The 23,604-nt window shown below is 41.5% G+C and overlaps 2 protein-coding genes across 5 annotated transcripts; one reads left to right on the top strand and one right to left on the bottom strand.

Annotated features, from left to right (window-relative positions):
• Positions 1 to 162: 162 nt before the first annotated feature.
• kif1c (kinesin family member 1C) lies at positions 163 to 20,942 on the top strand. 4 transcript variants are annotated; one of them, XM_046838613.1, is made up of 24 exons: positions 163 to 715; positions 4,200 to 4,332; positions 7,927 to 8,003; positions 8,285 to 8,464; positions 9,122 to 9,187; positions 9,296 to 9,474; positions 10,009 to 10,120; positions 11,612 to 11,689; positions 11,884 to 11,949; positions 12,133 to 12,211; positions 12,315 to 12,393; positions 12,491 to 12,639; positions 12,813 to 12,958; positions 13,091 to 13,170; positions 13,334 to 13,409; positions 13,641 to 13,720; positions 14,488 to 14,582; positions 14,912 to 14,995; positions 15,114 to 15,294; positions 15,461 to 15,533; positions 15,935 to 16,033; positions 17,078 to 17,245; positions 17,660 to 18,052; positions 18,388 to 20,942. In XM_046838613.1, exons 2-24 carry the CDS (start codon positions 4,230 to 4,232, stop codon positions 19,249 to 19,251), a joined length of 3,507 nt encoding a protein of 1,168 aa, XP_046694569.1. In that variant the 5' UTR covers positions 163 to 715; positions 4,200 to 4,229; the 3' UTR covers positions 19,252 to 20,942. The 4 variants fall into 4 exon arrangements, with proteins under 4 accessions (XP_046694569.1, XP_046694572.1, XP_046694571.1 ...); XM_046838616.1 differs by having other exon boundaries at positions 12,825 to 12,958; XM_046838615.1 differs by having other exon boundaries at positions 163 to 307.
• Positions 20,943 to 21,002: 60 nt separating this feature from the next.
• On the bottom strand, positions 21,003 to 23,568 carry LOC124378842 (proteasome subunit beta type-6-like). The gene is made up of 6 exons (XM_046838632.1): positions 23,412 to 23,568; positions 22,351 to 22,418; positions 22,132 to 22,263; positions 21,762 to 21,891; positions 21,476 to 21,620; positions 21,003 to 21,277 (listed from the first exon to the last, which is right to left on the bottom strand). Exons 1-6 carry the CDS (start codon positions 23,508 to 23,510, stop codon positions 21,150 to 21,152), a joined length of 702 nt encoding a protein of 233 aa, XP_046694588.1. The 5' UTR covers positions 23,511 to 23,568; the 3' UTR covers positions 21,003 to 21,149.
• Between the last annotated feature and the right edge of the window lie 36 nt (positions 23,569 to 23,604).

Consider the following 23,604-nt stretch of genomic DNA (forward strand, 5'->3'; position numbering starts at 1 on the left):
TTTTCATATATACTGTATATATATATATATATATATATATATATATATATATATATATATAGTTTTAAAAGTGTTTCAGAGTAAAGCGTACAAATCTGGCAACACTTATGACCCGTTTCTGTGCAATCTGGCAACCCGGTGTAAAGGATCGCCCACCCTGATCGCGCGAGACGGAGAGCGGATCCCGGGCCGCACGCGAGGCCGAACTTTTACCGGTCACTTTTTTTTTCTTTTTCTTTTTTTTTTTTTTGTTTTCTTTTTGTTTTAGCGTCTCATCGGATTTCTGAGGGTTTTGTTCTGTCCTCAGGTACTTTAGAGGGAACATAATCTCACTTTAAACTCCTAATCTGTCCTCCTGGGCCACTTTTACTCCTCTACCAGCGCCTTTATTAGGGAATAGGTTCTGACGTGATTTGGGAAAAGTCTGGAGTTTGACGTCTCGATGCTAAGGGGCTAACAGGGCGCAAAAAGTGACATCATCGAAGAAATAAAACTTTATCCGGGATTTAATCCGCATCGGGGACAAACCGGGAAATTATTCACACTTTAGGAAGGATTTTGCGCCCAAAAGTAAAAAAAAATCTGACAAAAAGTTTTCTTTTTCGTCTCCGCGGTGTGTGTGAACAGCCGGTGATTAGCATGCTAAACAGGTGCGGCTAGTCTGAAGACTCGGATTTTATTGGGGTTTTTTTTTATTTTTCCCGAACTTTTTGTGGTAAGTTAATGACTTTTACCTTCTATAATATGACCAGACTTATTTTAAAATGATTCATCTTTTATCGTCTTGAAAAAATGTCACAAATATACATTCAGTACCTCATAAACCCTGATATACATTTTGTAAGAGAGACTGTGTGATTGTGTAATATTTGTATATTGATATTTTATCTCCCTGTTTTTGCTTACTGATGCTTTAAATTATAACCCGAGACACGGTATCGACTCGTGAGTCACGAATCATGTGAGTGAGTCAGAGGTGAAGTTGATTCAGTGTGAAAACTGCTGTTTTTGTTTGAAGAATAGGAGAAATGGGATGAACACACACACACTCTCTCTCTCTCTCTCTCTCTCTCTCTCTCTCTCCTCTTCACACTTTCTTCTTATTATTCTATCCCTCCCTCTTTATCTTTCTCCGGCTCTTCATTTTCTTGTCATCTCATGTTTTCCTTTCAGTTTCCCTTATCCCATCTATTTTTCCTATTTTATTTCACCACCTGTAATCTCTGCCATCTTTCTCTTTTTCTTCCATTTTCTTCTTCTTTCTCCATTTTTGCTTGTCCTTACATCATCTTCTCTTTTTTCGTTCAACTTTTTACTTGTTTATTTTCTCTTACATTTCTGTATTTTTCCTCATTTATAAATTTCCTTCTTTTGTTCCCCATAACTTCCTTTTTTCACTCTTTCTCTCTGCCTTTCTCCCTCCCTCTCTCACCTTTCCTTCTCTCCCCTCTATCTTCCTCTCTTTTGTCCATCTTTCTTTACCCCTCTTTTCTCTTCTCTCCTACTCTCTCTCTCTCTCCCCCTGTTTTTTTCTCCTTTTTTGCAGGTGTTATTATTTTCTCTGCTCTGTGTTGAACCTGTGTTTCCCTTCAGGCGTTTTGGCAGAATTTACTGTCTGCTGTGCCTCATTACAGGGCAGGAGGATCTCACACACACACACACACACACACACACACACACACACACACACACACACACATTCCTGAGGTTTACAGTACTCACCAGGTCTTTCATTTCTCTCTCTCTCATTTATTTTAATTCTTTCTACCTTTTTTCAATTCTGTTTAAAAGTTTTGTCTATTTTACCTTTTTTTCTCTTCCTGGTACCACACTCAGGATTATGATCTTACGATGTGTGTTCAGCGCATGTGTGTTTTGTGTGTGTGTACAGAACCACCTGAGATGAGAACACACTTAGAGTTTGAGTGAACTCTGAATCGACTCTAACTATTCGAATGAGTCTGTTTTGCACGGTGTGGCATAAAATATTCAAAGATCATTTCTTTTCCTCACAAACATTTGAGAAAATTCTAAAATAAAAGGGTTAGGGTTGAGCGACGTGAATCACAGCCTTTTTCCTCACATGAACTAGGAGACCCAAACCTTTTGCCCCTGTGCACAAAACCAATTTCAAGAAGATTGAGTTCTGCTCCCAGTTCTGCTCCCAGTTCTGCTCCCAGTTCTGCTCCCAGTTCTGCTCCCAGTTCTGCTCCCAGTTCTGCTCCCAGTTCTGCTCCCAGTTCTGCTCACTGCCTCCACCCCAGGCCTCCTCACCTCACCTACATCAGTACCTGACTTTATTAACACCTCTGTGGCTGAATGAATCTTCACAAAATCTAGGGATGTTTAAAAAAAACTAGCACACTCAGATCTTATGGTTGGTTGTCCACAACTTTCTTTTTAATCTTTCTTGCTGCTTCCTTTCTGTTATTTTCTGATGTATAAACTCCACCTTAACATTCCTAAAACGTTTGTGTTGACCTTGAGCTGATCTCATCCCCTCCCTATTTTCTCTCTCATCTCCCAGTTCACTGTAAAATTATAAATGGGCAACTATCATTTATTTATTTTGAGCAATAAGTAGAGGAATGAATCTCACGCACACACACACACACACACACACGCACGTTCTTTGCTAACAGTCTTGTTTTTGTCCGCACCACAGATAAGGCAAGTTTGGTCAGGTCCAAGAGCAGAAGTCTGCTATAAAACACTTAGGGGCATTCACTTATAGGAAAATAATCAACACCACTATTTCCCCTCTACCAGCATGTCAGTGTTTTATTTCTCTTACACCACTGCAATTTTTTAGCCATTTTAGCTTTTCTTATTTATTTTCTTATTAGACTTTTTATTTGTTTTTAGTTACATTTCCTGTTCATGTGTCTTGTGTTGTAACATAAGTCTCACTTAAGGGATTCACGTCTTTATCAGGGGAATAAAGAGGCTTTATTTAATTCCTAAAAAGCTTAACATCTCTTTAATCGTACACACACACACACACACACACACACACACACACACACACACACACACACACACACACATTATGTCTCTCTGCTGTAGAGAACAGAGACACTCAAAATCGTACACAAGAGTGGCCTGTTTATACCTGCTGTATGCATGTCTTTCTGCATGTATAGCTTTTATACTTGTGTGTGTGTGTGTGTGTGTGTGTGTGTGTGTGTTTGAGTGTCAGAGAGAGAATGCAGTCATGATGGAGGGATAGAGAGAGAGAATAGACTGCACAGTAATTTCGTGAGCTTGAGCATGTTTTGAAATTGGCAGTGAAATGTGTGTAATGTCAGCTATGTTCACCATGCAGTCTGTGTGTCACTGAGAGGGGTGTGTGTGTGTGTTTCTCTTTCTCTGACCGACATTGATATGTGTAGATCTTGTTGTTGTTGTCTACTTTGTTCCCTATAGATACTTTAACACACACACACACACACACACACACACACACACACACACACACACACACCCACCCTTAAAACACATTCCTCAGCAGCCCACCCTGTTCTCTCATACCAACACAGCTATGCCTGAAATACACTGTACAGGATTTACTGAGGAGGGGCTCAGGGTCCGGCTGCCCAAAACATCTAATTAATATCTTCATCACACACACACACACACACACACACACAGAAAGAGAACATTGCAAGGGTGCAAACGCCACACATAACTCCACACATCTCCTCTTATTCCTCTCACTCAACCACCTTTCACTTTATATTTCTCTCTCTCTCTTACCCATCTCTCTCTTCCTCTTGCTCTACCATCTCTTTCTCTCCCTTGCTTTCTATCTATCCCTATCTCTCCTTTCTTGCTCTCTCTCTGTCATTTTACCCATCTCTGTCTTTCTCTTCCTCTTGTTTAACCAACTCTCTCTCTCCTCTCTCCCATTTTCTTTCTCTCTCTCTCTCTCTCTCTCTCTCTCCTATAATGTGCTTCCAGCACTTCAAGCCTGTTTTAGTCTTTTCTCCTTTTCTGGGCTTCTGTTTGGTTTATGATCTCAGAGCTTCTGTTTCAGAAATGTGTCGTTTCAACAGCAGCGTCACAAAATACACCAGAAACAAAAAGTGTGTGTACATTAGAATATGATGTGTGTGTGTGTGAGAGAGAGAGAGAGAGAGAGAGAGAGAGAGAGAGAGAGAGAAATCAGGATGCTCTAAACCCACTATCTTCGTCCGCAGGTGTTCAGAGCTGATTGGCCAGTGGTTGCCATGGCGTCTTCAGTAAAGGTGGCAGTTCGCGTGCGGCCCTTCAACAACCGTGAGACGAACCGTGCAGCAAAGTGTGTGATCCAGATGCAGGACAAGTCCACTTGTGAGTTTTACACACACACACACACACACACACACACACACCACCCTTAAAACACATTCCTCAGCAGCCCACCCTGTTCTCTCATACCAACGCAGCTATGCCTGAAATACACTGTACAGGATTTACTGAGGAGGGGCTCAGGGTCCGCTGCCCAAAACATCTAATTAATATCTTCATCACACACACACACATTATGTCTCTGCTGTAGAGAACAGAGACACTCAAAATCGTACACAAGAGTGGCCTGTTTATACCTGCTGTATGCATGTCTTTCTGCATGTATAGCTTTTATACTTGTGTGTGTGTGTGTGTGTTTCTCTTTCTCTGACCGACATTGATATGTGTAGATCTTGTTGTTGTTGTTGTCTACTTTGTTCCCTATAGATACTTTAACACACACACACAGAAAGAGAACATTGCAAGGGTGCAAACGCCACACATAACTCCACACATCTCCTCTTATTCCTCTCACTCAACCACCTTTCACTTTATATTTCTCTCTCTCTCTCTCTCTCTCTTACCCATCTCTCTCTTCCTCTTGTTTAACCAACTCTCTCTCTCTCTCTCTCTCTCTCTCTTACCCATCTCTCTCTTCCTCTTGCTCTACCATCTCTTTCTCTCCTTGCTTTCTATCTATCCCTATCTCTCCTTTCTTGCTCTCTCTCTGTCATTTTACCCATCTCTGTCTTTCTCTTCCTCTTGCTCTACCATCTCTTTCTCTCCTTGCTTTCTATCTATCCCTATCTCTCCTTTCTTGCTCTCTCTCTGTCATTTTACCCATCTCTGTCTTTCTCTTCCTCTTGTTTAACCAACTCTCTCTCTCTCTTACCCATCTCTCTCTTCCTCTTGCTCTACCATCTCTTTCTCTCCCTTGCTTTCTATCTATCCCTATCTCTCCTTTCTTGCTCTCTCTCTGTCATTTTACCCATCTCTGTCTTTCTCTTCCTCTTGTTTAACCAACTCTCTCTCTCCTCTCTCCCATTTTCTTTCTCTCTCTCTCTTACCCATCTCTCTCTTCCTCTTGCTCTACCATCTCTTTCTCTCCCTTGCTTTCTATCTATCCCTATCTCTCCTTTCTTGCTCTCTCTCTGTCATTTTACCCATCTCTGTCTTTCTCTTCCTCTTGTTTAACCAACTCTCTCTCTCCTCTCTCCCATTTTCTTTCTCTCTCTCTCTCTCTCTCTCTCTCCTGCCATATCTGTACATATTTTGCTATAATGATGGGTTTCATTTATCCTCTGTTGAAGTGTGACTTGGCTGCCTGCCAGAATATTCATCCTGATAAAGGAAACACCTGTTTAACACACACACACACACACACACACACACACACACACACACACACACACAGACACACACACAGGGCCACACCTATTAGGAGAAAACGGAAAAAGGAGCGAGAGGAAAATATAATGTGCTTCCAGCACTTCAAGCCTGTTTTAGTCTTTTCTCCTTTTCTGGGCTTCTGTTTGGTTTATGATCTCAGAGCTTCTGTTTCAGAAATGTGTCGTTTCAACAGCAGCGTCACAAAATACACCAGAAACAAAAAGTGTGTGTACATTAGAATATGATGTGTGTGTGTGTGAGAGAGAGAGAGAGAGAGAGAGAGAGAGAGAGAGAGAGAGAGAGAGAGAAATCAGGATGCTCTAAACCCACTATCTTCGTCCGGCAGGTGTTCAGAGCTGATTGGCCAGTGGTTGCCATGGCGTCTTCAGTAAAGGTGGCAGTTCGCGTGCGGCCCTTCAACAACCGTGAGACGAACCGTGCAGCAAAGTGTGTGATCCAGATGCAGGACAAGTCCACTTGTGAGTTTTACACACACACACACACGCACACATTAAACAATACTGAGCTAATCCTCCCAATCCTGCTGCTCTCACACGCTGCCTCGGAGCCACAGAATCGTAAGTGTTTACTGATTCATTCAAATGTTTCATCCCATGTGCAAAACTAAACGCACCCACCTGTTCATGATTGCTTTTGTCTTCTGTATTTATTTATTTGTATTTTTATTGAGGTTAATCTCTACATCTATTAGATATTTTTGAACTGATTTCTAATGTTATGTTCATTAATAAGTGATTTGAGTGTGAGTCGGTTAAGCATGAAGATAAGCCTAGTATCATTCAGAGTGGTTTAGTTTATTTCATGTGTTTTTCTTTGTTTTAACTTTTCCGTTAATTCCAGAAAGACGTTCATCAGTTCAGTAGTGTGTGAACTCTCCTGGCCAATCAGTGTCCCGTGCTGTTTTAGCCCCACCCACATTTAAACTTTTAGGAACTGTAGTACATCCCTCTTGTCTTTTCTGTTAGCATTAGTGGCACCATTATGCTAGCTGTCCTGTGTTAGCGCTGCTGCTAAGCTTCTAATCGCACTGTGCTACAGTCTCTTCCTATTACTCAGCATTTCCAACATTTTTCCACAGGCATCAGTGTGTTCCTGCCTCACTGCTCCATTTTCTCTTCTTCTTACAACTTCTTTTTCCCACACCCCTTTCTATCTCTCTCTCTCTCTCTCTCTCTGTCTCTCTCTCTTTACAGCATACAATGCCAGCACTCTGTTTGTTTTAAGCCCCCTCCCCCACCCCTCCAGTATAAATACAGTCCTGTGGTTGAGCCCAGAATCCCAGACTGCACCATTGTTACCCTTCTGCTCTTCATTCTCTTCTTCCTGTAGGCAATCCTTTTTTCCTCTCTTCTCTCCTTTACTGTTAAACAAGAGAATTTAAAGACTGATCTGAAATCTGTGAGACCGAGGGGTGCGGGTTGGGGGCGGAGGGCCCTCTTGCCCTGCTCTCTCTCACACACACACACACACACACACACACACACACACACACACACACACACACACACACATACACATTGTGCTTCCCTCTGTCTGTATTTAAACATGGCTGAACACCAGGAAACGTGGAAAAAATTTAGAGGCGGGAAACTTTATGCACTTTGGATGTGTTTCAAGGGCCGTCTCATTGTTTCAACTATTTACTGACTCACTTGCTCTCTTCCTCACTCGCTCTCTTCCTCACTCGCTCCCTTCTTTACTCGCTCCCTTCTTTACTCGCTCCCTTCTTTACTCGCTCTCTTCTTTACTCGCTCTCTTCTTTTCTCGCTCCCTTCCTCACTCGCGCCCTTCTTTACTCGCACCCTTCCTCACTCCCTCTCTTACTCAGTCCCTTCCTCACTCGCTCTCTTCCTCACTCGCTCTCTTCTTTTCTCGCTCCCTTCCTCACTCGCCCTTCTTTACTCGCTTTCTTCTTTACTCGCCCCCTTCCGCACTTGCTCACTCTCCTAACTGTTTATTCACTCACTCACTTATTTGATTACTATCTCTCTTGTTCACTTGCTCAGACACTCATGTTCTCACGTGATACCCAGCACACAGTAAGTATAACTGCTCTGTAGCTGGTCACATGACGTGTCAGAACCCTGTGATTAGAGTTGCAGTTTATCTCGTGGCTTGAGGATGAAATTCAGTTCTTTAGAAAACAATTGATTATAAGTAATCTTTTTTTTTTTTTTTTCTCTCTCAATATTAAATAGTAAAAACTCTTTATTCCTGTCTTTAATTGTCAGTGTTTAACTGTTACAGGCATCATCAACCCCAAACAGCCCAAAGACACACCCAAGAGCTTCACCTTCGATTACTCCTACTGGTCACACAGCACAGTGAGTCTCTCTCGCTCTCTCTTGCTCTCTCCCTCTCTCTCTCCCCCTCTCTCGCTTCCTCTCTCCCTCTCTTGCTCCCTCCCTTTCTCTCTTTCAGCTTGAAACATCTGAGTGCACCAACAGCATTCTTTACTCTTATACACACGTGTTTTAGGTTCTTCTTGACAAAAAGCAGTGATAACACACACACACACACACACACACACACACACACACAGGAATGTTCTCTCTGACTCTGAGTGTCGTGCTGGTTAATAGTGACATCATTTCCCTCATGTTAGGAGGAGGACCCATGCTTTGCGTCTCAGAGGAAGGTGTATTTGGACATCGGTGAAGAAATGCTGCTTCACGCCTTTGAAGGATACAACGTCTGCATCTTCGCATACGGTCAGACAGGAGCAGGAAAATCTTACACCATGATGGGCAAACAGGAACCCGAGCAGCAGGGTATCATCCCACAGGTAAGGGGAGAAACCTGGGAGACATCAGCGCTCAGAGCTGGGCTTTAACTCTGTGTGTGTGTGTGTGTGTGTGTGTGTGTGTGTGTGTGTGTGTGTGTGTGTGTGTGTGTGTGTGTGTGTGGTTAGTTACTTGCTCTCTTATTTACCTCTATCTGCACTTAATTGCTCATTCATTTGCTTTATTACTTGAATATGTGCACACTCACTTCTCTGTGTTTGCACTCTTGCTTACTTTTTTACTAATTAATAATAATAATAATAATTACTAAATACTAATTAGTATATTTACTCAGTTATTTGCATTCCTGCTTCATTACTCACTATTCACTTGCTTGATTGCATCATGACAGAATGAGTTCTTCGGAACGTGATGTTGATGAGTGGAGAACATTAGAAGAATCTTCTAAGGAAAGTGTTAAATAGTTTAGTATGAAGCGGATGGTTTTACACTAAACATTTTTTTAACCTGTGTGTTTGTTTACTTATTTACTTTCTTGTTTGGTTACTTGATCACTTGTTTACTGCACTGCTCACTCAATTTCTCACTCATTTGCTCACCTACATAAATACTTGCATATTAATTTTCTCATCTTGCTCGTTTATTCCTCACTTGGTAACTAATTTGCATACTAATTCAATTATTTATTTCTCTCCCAGCTCTGTGAAGACCTGTTCAAAAGAACCGCCGAAAACGACGACCCTGATCTGTCCTACTCTGTGGAGGTAAGTTTGTATAGAAGAATAATCATCTCCTGACTCATCAGAGTCCAGAATCCCAGCAGCGCTGTGCTGTAAATACGTACAATTGTGTGTGTGTGTGCACGTGTGCAGGTGTCGTACATGGAGATTTACTGTGAGCGTGTGAGGGATTTGTTGAACCCGAAGTGTAGAGGTCCTCTGAGAGTCAGAGAGCATCCCATCATGGGTCCTTACGTAGAGGATTTGTCCAAGATGGCCGTCACCAGCTACAGCGACATCGCCGACCTGATGGACTGCGGCAACAAAGCAAGGTATCGATAATGATCTTTTAAAATCAATACCTTTTTAATAATAACATTTATTTGAACATTTAAATCAGCTGCTTTTAATAACTGATTACCCGAGAGCTCTCTGAAAAGTGTACTACAACAGGAACTTGCTACACAATCTGAGAATTAACACACGCTGACAAGCAACCAAACCCAACACACTCCAACACACACCAGAAAACTGTTATCAAACCTTTTTAGCACGTTTGTAAAAAAAAAAAAGATTTTGTCTGTATAATTATTTACTTATTTACTTTACTTTTTTGTTTTGTTTTTTTTTTCCTCCCCTTTTTCTTCCCCTTTACTCCATGGGCAAAATGTACATCCTTATTTACATTTAAGTAGCTTTTACTGCCATCACCTTGAAGAAACCAGTTATATATTATAATGTGTGTATTAATGCACACTGTTTTTTTATTTAATAATAATTATTGATGGCAGGGTTAATTAATATTATTAATAAATAATTAGCATAAACTTACAAAAAACTATACATATAAACAAACCTTTTTCCAGGACGGTGGCTGCTACCAACATGAACGAGACGAGCAGTCGCTCTCACGCCGTCTTCACCATCCTGTTTACACAGAGACGCCACGACCAGTTTACCAACCTCAACACCGAGAAGGTGTGTACGAACAGTCACGCATGACAATTTCCCCACTGTGTGCTCTGCAGCGCTATTCCTCCTTATGATTTACCAGTCATTCCCTGTTTATTAACCCTCACAAACATATGTTCTCTATTTCTCTATCATGTATTCTCTTTCCTCACACTCATGCACTTTATAATTTTTTTTTTTCATTTTATTTATTCCACCAAGAACCTGAGAGACTTTTCAAAGAGTTTGACACTGGAGACTCCTTCCAAAAGGCAGGGTTTCTGCAGGGTCCTAAAAAGTCTTAACCAAATTTTAGGCCTTAAAGTCTTAAATTCTTGCGAGATTGAGATGGTTTGGACATGTGCAGAGAAGGGACATGAATTATATTGGTAGAAGAATGTTGAAGATGGAGCCACCAGGTAGGAGGAAAAGAGGAAGGCCAAGGAGGAGGTTCATGGATGTGGTGAGGGAAGACATGCAGGTAGTTGGTGTGAAAGAGGCAGATGTAGAGGACAGGGTGGTATGGAGACGGATGATCCGCTGTGGCGCCCCCTAATGGGAGCAGCTGAAAGAAGAAGAAGAAAGTCTTAAATTCTTTCTTCTGGGTCTTAAATAATTTTAAACAGATCTTTATTTTCCGATGTCCATGTAACATTACCTCTATTTTTTTTTTGTTTCCATGGTGATGTAGTTCTTTCTTTCACGAGTCCTAATATAATTCACTGTATTACGACTACAAATGAGGCCAACATGCAACAGCCAATCAGCTTTCTGTTACTGGAGCGAATCTCTTTGTACCACAGATATAAAACGGATTTTAATGTGCAGGTATGGGGAAGTGTAAGTTTAGCGATAATTGGTTTGTGATATTGGTTTTAAATTTCATTCTTAATGATCTAGAATAATCCTAAATTTAACTTTGTGTAACCTGCAGAAACCCTGATAAAGCTTCATTAAACAGCTAATAAAAATAATAAATCATTGATTATAGATTTTAGTTTATGGGGAGGTGGGAGCTTGGCAGTAAAGGCATTAGACTTTGTAGCCAAATGTCATGAGTTCAAAACCCTGCTACAACAACTGACACCTTTGGGCCCCTGAGCAAGGCCCTTAGCCCCATAGCTGCACAATTGTATGAATGTGATCAATGTATGTTGCTCTGGATGAGGGCATCTGCCAAAATGCCACTTATTATTGCTATTGGTATCATATTTTATGTATGACGTCCGCTTTGTGAGTCCCCTGTGAACAAGACATTTCTATGACTTTAGAATGTGTGCACTGATATAAAGAATTCAGTGGAACGATTGCAGTCAGAACGACAGTATATTCATGCTGTTGTACAGAAATAATGCACACATTCTGACCAATCAGATTCAAGCATTCAACTGTACACCACTGTACAGTTGAATGCTTGAATCTGATTGGTATTAACTGTTTTTGCCTTTCTGTTAATTACACACAGTGTAAGTACTTTTAAGATTTTTAAAGCTTTGAGTGTGTAAATGTGTTGTTCAGGTGAGTAAGATCAGCCTGGTCGACCTGGCAGGAAGTGAAAGAGCCGATTCATCTGGAGCAAAAGGCATGAGGTTAAAGGTGAGACCAGGGCTTTTTTTTATATTATAATATATTATAATATATTCTGTTTTGCCCTTTTTTGGAACTTTATTATAAGTTGATATTGAAGCTTATAACATGGTGAATTAATTAATATACTGTAGTTTAAATAAATGCTTTAAATAGCATTATACAAATGCTTATATTTAGATTTGTTTGTTTTTTTATAAAAGGAAGGTGCAAACATCAACAAATCTCTCACTACACTGGGCAAGGTCATCTCAGCACTGGCAGAAATGGTGAGACACACAGTATCACATTATCTTGTAGATGGAAATATTTATACATGCTTTTGTTTTTATTTCACTTATTTATTTGTGCACATAGAATTTAATTACAGGTGTTTTAAAGATGTGAGAAAAAAAAAACTTGATATTATAAATTCTGAATTCTAGTTATTGTTTCTCCTCTGTGTTAAACAGCAAAGCACCAAAAAGAGAAAGTCTGACTTCATACCCTACAGAGACTCAGTACTTACCTGGCTACTGAGAGAGAACCTGGGTAAGGGTGTGTGTGTGTGTGTGTGTGTGTGTGTGTGTGTGTGTGTGTGTGTGTGTGTGTTTGCATGCAGCTTGATGTGATTTGAATGTTTTGTTTGTTAAAGGGGGAAACTCTCGTACTGCCATGATCGCTGCTCTGAGTCCTGCAGACATCAACTATGAGGAAACCCTCAGTACACTCAGGTGCGCACACACTTTTTAGTCCCACTTCCAAACAATAAGGATATATATATATATTTAGATTTTATGTTGGGTTTTTTTGTGTGTGTGTGTGTGTCAGGTATGCGGACCGGGCGAAGCAGATCCGCTGTAACGCTATTATTAACGAAGACCCAAATGCTCGTCTGGTCCGAGAACTTAAAGAGGAAGTGTCACGTCTCAAAGAACTGCTGCTGGCTCAGGGTCTCAGTGACCTCATACCTGTTGCAGGTAACACAAACACAGTAAAATATAAAAAATGTTCTTACCCATCTCCTTGGATGTGCACTTGGACTGTAATCAGACCGATACACACACACTGTATATTCTTATACACACAGGTATATATACATGTACACATGACACACTTGCACACATTTTAATAACAATAATAAATCTGTCAGGGACATTTGCAGTGGGAGGTCCAGGTGTACCCAAGCAGTCTTCTGTTCCTGATGCCCAGATTACCCATGATGCACCAATGGAGGACCTCCAACCCACCAGCCCAGTAAAACCTATTAGCAAAGAAGAGGCTGTGGAGAGACTGAAGGTAAGTTTTTTTTTTTTTTGTTTGTTTGTTTTTTGTTTCTCTTAATATTCTCTCTCTTTCTTATTTTCTATCCCTCTCCTCTCTGTCTGTCTCCCTCTGTCTTTCTCTCTCACATCTTCACTCTTTTTTCAGGAGACAGAAAAGATCATCGCTGAGCTGAATGAAACCTGGGAAGACAAACTGCGCAAGACTGAATCTATAAGATTAGAGAGGTAGAAGAGAACATGAACACACACACACACACACACACACACACACACACACACAGATACACTCACACATAGTCATACACACTGAACTGCAGGACAATATAATGTTTAGATGGACCTTCAGCTTGTTTTGGTTGTGTGTGTGTGTGTGTGTGTGTGCACGCAGGGAATCCTTGCTGGCAGAAATGGGAGTGTCCATTAGAGAAGACGGAGGGACTGTTGGTGTATTTTCTCCCAAAAAAGTAAGTTTATGAACAATGCTCTTTACTACATCAGTGTTATTTGAAACAGCCTCAGTGGTGCCAACACTTTACTTTTAGGAAATCTATCCTGAACATGCCACGCCTTGTTTGTTTGTTTGTTTAAGAAATCCAATGTTTGATGCAAATATAGATTTACTGTTTTTAAATAGGGTCACGTACATAAATGTATTACATGTACCTGTTTCCATTTATATATTGTGTGTGTTACAGACTCCACATTTAGTGAACTTGAATGAAGACCCTTTGATGTCAGAATGTCTGCTGTATTACATTAAAGATGGAATAACCAGGTATGGAGTCACCTGTGCAGAATCCTGTCTATACAGCACGAGTGACATCCAGCAAACTCTTTGTACCTTTACATAAAAACAAAGAGCCGGATATAAGGACTTTCCTAGAGGTAGACAGATTTTACCGATACCCAGGTACGATTGTACCTATTAATCACCCGATGGATACTGAATTAAAAAAACGAACACATCACTCCATGTGAAATAGTACTGAAAAAAAACTACTGAATACTGACAATGTGCTAAATGAAATAAATATTAATTAATTAAAAAAAAAAAAGAGATAAATAAATATAATATAGAGCTCTCTGCAGCAGTCATCTCTCACGTAAAAACAAACAGCAGGTGTGTGCATTGATTCACCTCTAGAGACCGCTCTTGTTATGACAGCGGAACCTTCTTAGCCGCTCCAGCAATAGACGCAACCAGGAAAAACTATGGCGCTGGATTTTTACTTCCAGTAAGCAAATATCGGTGCCAATTAATCGGTAAAACTGATGAATCGGTCGACCGCTACACTGTCATTTGATAAATAAAATATTCCCAATTTTTCCAACACTGTGTATAATTTATGGGAACTCATCAGTACCTGATGAGACGTTCCTCTGTAAATGTAGTTACGGTTACTGGTGGTAAATTAAGCGAGATAAGTTAGTTAGCTGATGGTCCTAAGGGTGGGTAATAACCTTATAGTCAGTGTGTACATTACTTGACAGGGATTTGTTTTGGAAGAAGAGTGTGCATTTTTGTGTGTGTGTGTGTTTCAGGGTTGGGCAGGAGGATGTAGATATTCGTCTGAGTGGTCAGTTTATAAAGGAGCTGCACTGTGTGTTCTGCAGTGAAGTGGATGAAAATGGGGAAGGTAAAACTGATCAGTAATTTATAGTGATGAGTGTATTGTCCATACTCTGTTCACTTTTTAACTGATTAATGTTTTTCACTGCCAGAGCCTTTATTTATTTGCTGTACATTTTATCTTTATCCACTTATATATTACATGCTGTACATCTGCACATTTTATATCTGTCTATCCTCTGTTTGTCTCTATCTCTTTATCCCATTTGTTCATACATTCATCTATTCTATCCATCCATCCTTCTATCTCATCTATTCCCATCCATCCATCCATTCATCCATCTATCTGTCTATTCCATCCATCCATTACTATCTTTTTTTGCTCCATTTTTGTAGTTATTGTGACTTTGGAGCCTTTACCCGGAGCAGAAACGTACGTCAACGGCAAACAGATCACAGAAGGAGCCGTTCTCAAACAAGGTTCAGAATAATTCTGCTATTTCATTTGTGTTCAGGGTCTCTATGTTTGTTAGAGTAAAAACTTAATGCAAACTGTGTGTGTGTGTGTGTGTGTGTGTGTGTGTGTGTGTGTGTTTAGGTAATCGAATCGTGATGGGGAAGAACCACGTGTTTCGTTTTAACCATCCTGAGCAGGCGCGGTTGGAAAGAGAACGCAGTGCCACTCAGGACCAGCAGGGGGAGCAGGTGGACTGGAGCTATGCTCAGAAAGAACTGCTGGAGAAACAAGGCATCGATATTAAACAGGAAATGGAAAGAAGGTGAAGGAGGGGGAGAAAGAAAGGATTAGAAATGAAGGGGAAGAAATAATGGTGATAGTGTAAGAACAATATAAAGTTAAGTGTAGGAGAAGAGAGAAGATCTGGGGAGTAAAATGTGAATCATGTGAAACAAAAAAAACACATTCACACTGTTTGTGTTCCTCAGGCTGCAGGATTTGGAGAATCAGTACCGTAAAGAGAAGGAGGAGGCTGACCAACTGCTGGAGCAACACAGACTGGTGAGAGAGAGAGAGAGAGAGAGAGAGAGAGAGAGCGCGCACTCGCACACACCCATCACACTTTTCTGTTTATGTCCCCAAGAGGTGTGAGTCAGACTTGAAGAGCAGACAGTGTGAATACGTCTCTGACCTTGACCTTGATCTGTCTCACTCACTCACTTCCTCTCTCTCTTTCTTTCTATCCTTTCACTTACCTCTGTCAATCATTTTGGCTGGCTTTTTTTTTTTTATCTTTTTTTCCATCTCTCTCTCTCTCTCTCTCTCTCTCTCTCTCTCTGTCTGTCTCACACACACACACACACAGTTTAATTCACTTAGCCTTAATATGCAGTTACAGAACAGTTAAAACATATGTGTGTGTGTGTGTGTGTGTGTGTGTGTGTGTGTGTGTGTGTGTGTAGTATGCAGACTCGGACAGTGGTGATGACTCTGATAAACGGTCCTGTGAGGAGAGCTGGAGGCTTATCTCATCCCTCCGAGAGAAACTACCTGCCAATAAGGTGTGTCTCGCTCTTTTTCTCTCTTTCTTTTTCTCTCTCTCTCTCACACACACACACACACACACACACACACACACACACACACACACACACACACTCCACCCTCGGCACCATTCTGTAGCAGGTTCACTAAATATTATTAGAATAAATGCATAATGTTGAATTGTTAAAAACAAAACCAGCAAATGTTTTTCTACATTTCTCATTTCATCGTTGCTGTTTATTTCTTCAGTTCTAAATCTAACTCTTTGTATTGATGCAATTTAATCAGACATTTAAAGATCAATGACAATATAACAGCAAAGTTTTAATCTTTTAATAGAGATGGTCAAAACCTTCCTTACTCTCTGAGTCAAATACAAAATACACTTATGGATGCTAGCAGCAAGTACAATATACAAAACAAACGAACAGAGAGAGAAATGCTTTGCACCTGACTACATTAACACTTCCAACAGTATATTTTCTTCACTGTGCTCTGAATTTATCAGTAGGTCAGGGGCAGGGGAAAGTGACCATAAACACCAGTGACTAAAAGTGTTCATGTGACAAAAGTGTTGCCAATTAGTGTGAACCTTTTTTTTCTTTTGTGATCTGATCTTTTTATTTGAATAAGCTGCATCAGGTTGTACATCCAATGAAAGGAAAGAGTAATATAGTTTAGTATTATACGCCTTTTAGCAGTATCACTGCAGGAGCATTTGTGGGGTTGAGCCCAAATAATGCTACTAGAGTCCAGGGTTCAATATCTAAAATCAAACGTACAGAAAAGGCTGGGCAAAGTCGAATAGTCTGATAAAGAGTAGCAGGCGTTTGTCGACACGGATCACAAATTGGATTAAAAACAGGTGATTTTTTACAATTTGGTCATTGTGTAATACACTATATGCAACAACTTTGTGTATCAGTGAATGACGAGGTATTTACATGAGAAAGAGTCGCAGACTGTTCCTCGAAGATCCCATTCCCAATTCTGCTTTATTTTATTTCTTCAGTAGTAAGATGTGTGTGTGTGTGTGTGTGTGTGTGTGTGTGCGCGTACAGGTGCAGTCCATAGTAAAGAAGTGCGGTTTGCCGAGCAGTGGGAAACGCCGCGAGCCTCTGCGTGTGTATCAGATCCCTCAGCGGCGTCTTCCTGCCAGCCTCGAAACCAAACAGCACCCAAGTGTGGAGGAGCTGCGCACTCAGGCTGTTAAAGAGATCTGCTATGAGGTGAACAAACACACACACACACACACACACACACACACACACACACAGTAAAACCACTACAGGATTTTTTTATATATATTTTTTTTATCATGAATTTTTTATTTATTGCATCACTAACCGTAACACACACACACACACACACACGTTCAACTCAATTACGGACCTCATGAATTAAACCAAACATGATGGTCCATAATAAATAATGAGTTACATTCAGAACATATTTTAAACTTTTATTACTTATTGTACTTTTAGTGTATTGTACACACTTTTACACTATAAATGTGCCACTTTATTACAGATGATCCACAGATAAACTCCAGTCCAGTGTTTGTACGTCTACAGCAATGAACCAAAAGCACAACCCTGAATAAAACTGATTTGTTCAGTCGTTCTCTCGTGTCTGTCCCTCAGGTGGCCCTGGGAGATTTCCGCCACACCCGTCAGGAGATCGAGGCTCTGTCCATCGTCCGCATGAAGGAGCTGTGCAGGACATACGGACAGAGAGACCCTCAGGAGCGAGAGAGCTGGAGGAGCGTGGCAAAGGACGTGTGGAACACGGTGGGCATCGGAGAGGACGAGCCTGAAGCGGAGGACAAACCCGGCGGGGGGAGGGAGAGAGAGAAGGAGAGGGGGAGGGGACCAGAGGGAGGGAAGACGAATATGGGAGATCTGAAAGCGCACATCGATAAGCTGACTGACATTCTGCAGGAGGTGAAGCTGCAGAACAACATGAAGGATGAAGAGATCAAATCACTCAGGGACAGGATGGTCAAGATGGAGAGCATCTTTCCTGTAGAGCTGCAGGTGGAAAAATAACACACACACACACACACACACACACTCCAGCATGAGGGTTTAAAGATTCATGTTTATCAACACCCCCCTCCTACTTTAATAGAGTGCAACTGTGTGATTATTAACTATTATTACACAATATCCTGTGTTTGATGACTGACTGAACCAATCAAAATTCTTTAAACTGCATAAACTATTAGAATTGGCCAATCAGGTTGTTCTGTGTGTCATGTATGGGATGAGTTGAGACAGTTTGTCATATACATGTCACAAACATGTTATAATGTATGGCCTCTTAGGACGTCTGTGAAACACTGATGTAATGGAGATATTGTTCCTCACAGGAAGACGAAGATTCCATGGCTGATACGGGTGAAGCTTTAACCGAAGAGGAGGCGGAGCAGCCTGGATGGCGTAACGAGGAAGACGGCGGGTATCGTCGAGGTCGTCACAGGTGGCAGTATCCCGACAGGTATCAAGATGTCAAGCGTCGACGTGGTAATGGTGCTCCAGCCAATCCCCAAATGGGTCGCCCCCAGAATAACCCCTTCTGCAGCAGCGGGGGATCAGGACGCATCCCAAACACATTCTCTGCACCTCAGACCGCTCGTGTCCCAAACGGGCCGTTTCTACCAGGGACTGGACGCTTCCTGCCGCCGTTAGAGAGGAAATTACAGTTTCCTTTTAAGGGAAATTCTCAGCAGCGTGGCTTCCACTGGGTTCCTTCAGCCAACCAGAGAGAACCCGACACACAACAGGAAGGAAAGGATTCTGTTTCCTCTTCGTCCCCTGTGCACACTTTCCAGTCCCCGCCTTCTCCGAACAAGGGCCAGTGGCAGAGGCGTAACCACGGAAACAGGGGACGCGGTAACCGGAACCGGTCTCGCAACAGGGGAAGAAACCCATTTGACGGATTTGTTCAGAATCAACACGAGAACGACGGCGAGCAAAAAGACGATGCGGGGCCATACCCGAGGGCGAAGTACACTTGGTATAACCCAAACTCGGGCCCGGTTCAGGACGGAGCCCAACAGAATCACGAGCAGAGCAAGCAAGGGTTCCAGAAACACCAGAACCAGTACTACTACGTTCCTCCTCGGCTTCAATCCTCACCACCAGGGAAGATCCAGAACTGGGCTGGAGAGAGTTCCAGTCCTGTGAATGCCCCACCCATTCGTCATGACATCACCAGCCCTATGGAGACCTGATTGATTTATGAGTGAGACAGGAAGTGATGAAGGAATCGGTAATGTTGAAATGAGAGCAGACGATGGAGGATGAAGAAAGTGTTTGGTTGGAGGTTTATTAGTTTTGCTTTGTGATCGTTTTTGCAGTGGAGACTTTTTTTTCCCTCCAAAAGAAAAAAAAAAAAAAAAAAAACGAATGCTGGAAGCGATTATTATTTTTTATTAATAATTAATTTTAATATTTACTCTCGGGGAGAACACACTACACACACTTCTCATCGCACACCAGCTGGAAACGGTTTGCGTATCAGTGCAATGACGTTACGGTTTTTACACGCAAACTGCCAACGTTCTTTTTTTCCCCTCAACACTTGAGAATCACGTTAAAGGCTTCATGATGCCTACAATCCTTCACCTTTTTATAAGCACCATCTTTATGATCTGTGTATCGATCGTATGTATATATAAATATATATTATAAACGAGTGTGTGTGGGTGAGCGATATGACGTGGGGGAGGAGCTCGCCTCGCTATGTGCAGTGCGGTGCGGTTGTTTTTACAAAAAAAAGTTAGGGATTTTGTATATTTGGGAAACGGCTGCTGCATATCCTAAACAAATCAAAATCTACCTTGTGTGACGGAGTGAGTTTTGTGCAAAAATCACGCATCAAAATATTTACTATTCTGGAATTTGCTTCATTTTCCAACTAAATTAGTTTCAGGATGAGGGTGTGGCCACCTTGACTGTCATTATTCATTAGCTCTTTTCCACTATCTGTGTATATAGAACACTATTTCTCTCTCAATAAAAGAACACTGTGTAATAGAGGTGCAGCGGATCGCAGTTGATCCGCACGGCCCACGGTTCGGCGCATGTGACCCATGGATTAATCTTAACTTTTTAACGAGCTCAGTGAGTTTTTCCTGCCTGTATATTTTTTTGTTATTTCCGTAACTACACTGAGCAGTCGTTTACACGTGAACAGAACGTGTTAATCGGTCAAGAACACGGCTAGTGGAGGAGTGAAAGCCTGTGAAAGCCTCCTGCATCTTTGAAATGGAAGCATTTTCTCGCTGTAACGTTTTTTTTTTTTTTTAAATGTAAAGCAAATGAGATTAGTCTCCTCCCCTTTTCTGTGCTGATCCAAAACACAATCCGATCAGTGACTCAAAAACTGTAATGTGATCCGAGCTGTGGGTTTTGTGATCTGTTGCACCAGTTGTGTTTGGGATGTAGCCCGAGTGATTATGTAATCCATCTCCACTTCCTGTTTGTTCAGTGGGTGTGGCTTAATCCCTGGTTAAATCTGCCTAAATAATGGTGTATGTGCCTTTAGCCCCTCCCACTCATTATTTTTGCCATGAAATTCACGCGGTCTTGTGCCTGCTGAGGAAACTTACCAAAGAGGTCAAAAGGTCATCTGTTCTAGGTGGTGTTGTCTCCACGGTGATGTGGATGCTACACACTCCTTTTTCCCTTCCTGAGCTCTTTAACTATATTTTCTGGTTTTCTTCTTCTCCGTGCAGTTCTTTATAGCATGAATGTTCTCCTTTTCTTCCCGTTTGATTTCTAACAAACCCTTTTATCTTTATTTAACTCTTTATTATAGAGAAGTTTTAAACCTGTGGCTTTCCCGCCACATGCAGGATGATCTCGTGATGATATGCAACGTAAAAACGTTTGACAATTAAAGGACTCGTATGTTACCCGACACGTTGCACTTGTCTTTTTTTCACGTTTTCTCGAGCTGTAAAGATTTAAAACAACTGTGTTGTGGTTCAGAATCGTTTTTTATTTCCAATAAGTGTGAAAAAACATGACGGCGTTCGCTCCGGTGTGGTAGTGTGTGAAACAATACTGGAAAATAATGCGGTACGGGTGTGAAGAGAAATAACTAACGGAAAACACACTAGGGTTTTTAGGAAGTGGGAACTTTGGGCAGCTGATTTCCCAGAATGACACTGCGCTCAAGCCCCGCCTCTGTGATGGCTGCCAGTCTGACCACGCCCCCTGAGGATCCATCCCTTTCCATAGCAAGAGCCAAAGCTGTGGAGAGTTAGAAGAGGAAAGAGCAGTGAGAAATCATTGCAGCTGCACTTCATCTCATTGGGAATATATAAACTTGGCGGTATGTAAGATTGTGGTTATAGTACAGGATGATGATCACACTTGATTCCTTTTATCTTTACAACTTCCTGTTTTAGTGTGCATGTGTGTGTTATTGTCTTTTCTCTGCTCGATTACCCTCTGCTGTGAAGCGTAAACACTCCTCTTTGGTCATGCCGCTCCTGTAGTTGGAGTCGACGAATCCGTAAATGTACGAGCTTCCGGATCCGCCCACAGACACGGGCTGCTTCACCAGCATCCCCCCCATCGGCACGGTGTACACCTGAGACACGTTAACAACATTCAAACAACCTAAAATCTCAGCGTTACTATGAAAATGATAACGCGTCAGAACCAGCATGTTAAATACAAATGTCTGACCAATCAGAACCCAGGATTCAACATTGCTGTGGTGTTGCCTCACCTGTCCTCCTCTCCGTTTGTCCCAACCTGCTACGATGATCCCAGCCATCAGCTCTTCTCTGTACCTGTAGCACATGTGCTTGAACAGGTTTGCTGCCGTCTGCACCAGCGGGGGTTCATCCAGCTCGATACTGAAACACACACACACACGGCTCGAGTGTTAATGCTATTAAATGTACATTTAGAGAACCAGGTGAGGTGAGGATTCTGTGCTCTAATCAGAGCATCAACACGGTGTTGTTCCACACAGCGCCACACTAACAGGGGTTTAAAATGGTCACCGAGCAGATGGAGTTCAGGGGGGGCTTCAAGCTATCAGGGGGTTAATAAAAGGTCATATATCCGAGTTGATGGACACCTCGTGGTCTCACCTGTGAAAGCTCAACTGGTAGCTGACGGCATCTGCGATGGCCTGAGTGTCGGCCGCAGATCCCGAGCGGCAGCAGAAGATACGGTCGTGGATCGGGGTGAGTTTATCAGTCACTCGGTTTGCAATGTAGGCTCTGTAACCATACACACACACACACACACACACTCATTAGACGGTACACGCACAAGCAACAACGGTTTTCCTCAAAGCCTTTTCATACCCAGTGGTGGTACGAGAGTCTGCTCCGATCACCACACCGCCATCAAACTCCACCGCCATGATGGTGGTCTGGAAAGAGAAACATTTTATACCAATTAATCACAGATTCTCTTCTAATATCTTTAATTACAGTCGATCCTTTAATTAGAGTTCACTATTTTGTTCCTCTAAAATCTGGGGTTTTTATTTAGTATAAAACTTTTTTCCATAAATATTAGTTTTATCTGAATACAGTACTTCATTGATTCCAGAGAGAAATTGTTTGTTTGCAGTTGCTCACAGTAAAAGATTTTTAAATTATATTTTAATGTAAATAAACATTAAGTGAATGAAATGTGTAACAGCATGACTTGAAATTAACATTTCATTAAATTTTGTATATAATAATTGTGCAACTCACACGGAGTGTAAATAAAAATACATTTCCTACATCTGTTTAAACATTAAATGAGTCGTGCATGTGAGTCGACTCCCCATAAATAGCTAAAGGAGTCGATTTCAATATTCGACTCCCAATATACATTTAAAGGAGTCGGTTTAAAGAGTCGACTCCTCATACATCCAATGGAATCGGTTTAAAGAGTCGAATCTGTAGCGATACCTTTTCCTTACCAAAAGGATTTTTATAAGGTTAATGCTGTTACTAAAGTCTTACCTTTGAGTTCTAGCATGTTTAAACCTTAAACACAGTTATGAAAGTGTATATATAAGCAATATAATAATTAATACAATTAAATTAACCCTACAATCAGCCGTGCTAACACACACACACACACACACACACACACGCACACAAAGTCGCATTTATACAGTAATTAACGCACCAAAATATGTTTTAGATCCGAAACGCAGAAATAAAGCCTATTATTGACTAAAAATATAATACGTCTGTATTTTATTTCGTGTTTAATAACTAGACCCGATGCTCTGTTGTTAGCCGGTTAGCATAAATCTGCCATCTCATACTCATGAAGCTGTAGATAAAATATGACAATCCGCAGCCATTATTATGTTTATTTTCTAAACAGAATAATAATAAAACACGTATTATTTATCTCTCACCCCTGTGCTGACTTCTTGCCTTTGCCATTCCGGCACCAGATCATTTTGAGTAGAATAAAGAGTCTCCCCGCGCCGGCTCGCTGTAATACACGCCGCCATCTTAGCTCACTAACCGCCTGCGTCCCAAGCAGCGTCTTAGTCCCTACATATGCGCACTACATCCACTAACCAAACAGAGCCGATATACACTATA

Source organism: Silurus meridionalis, chromosome 25, assembly GCF_014805685.1.
Source record: "Silurus meridionalis isolate SWU-2019-XX chromosome 25, ASM1480568v1, whole genome shotgun sequence".
Taxonomy (NCBI): Eukaryota; Metazoa; Chordata; class Actinopteri; order Siluriformes; family Siluridae; genus Silurus; species Silurus meridionalis.

Bases quoted from the DNA above. Each gene is read 5' to 3' on its own strand.
- kif1c (XM_046838613.1), top strand. From the start codon at position 4,230: ATGGCGTCTTCAGTAAAGGTGGCAGTTCGCGTGCGGCCCTTCAACAAC. The intron at 12,394-12,490 runs GTGCGCACACAC...TGTGTGTGTCAG, and splicing joins GAAACCCTCAGTACACTCAG to GTATGCGGACCGGGCGAAGC. The intron at 13,171-13,333 runs GTAGAAGAGAAC...GTGTGCACGCAG, and splicing joins GAATCTATAAGATTAGAGAG to GGAATCCTTGCTGGCAGAAA.
- LOC124378842 (XM_046838632.1), bottom strand. From the start codon at position 23,510: ATGGCGGCGTGTATTACAGCGAGCCGGCGCGGGGAGACTCTTTATTCT. The intron at 21,621-21,761 runs GTGAGGCAACAC...AACGTGTCTCAG, and splicing joins ACAAACGGAGAGGAGGACAG to GTGTACACCGTGCCGATGGG. The intron at 21,278-21,475 runs GTAATCGAGCAG...AACTCTCCACAG, and splicing joins TTTACGCTTCACAGCAGAGG to CTTTGGCTCTTGCTATGGAA.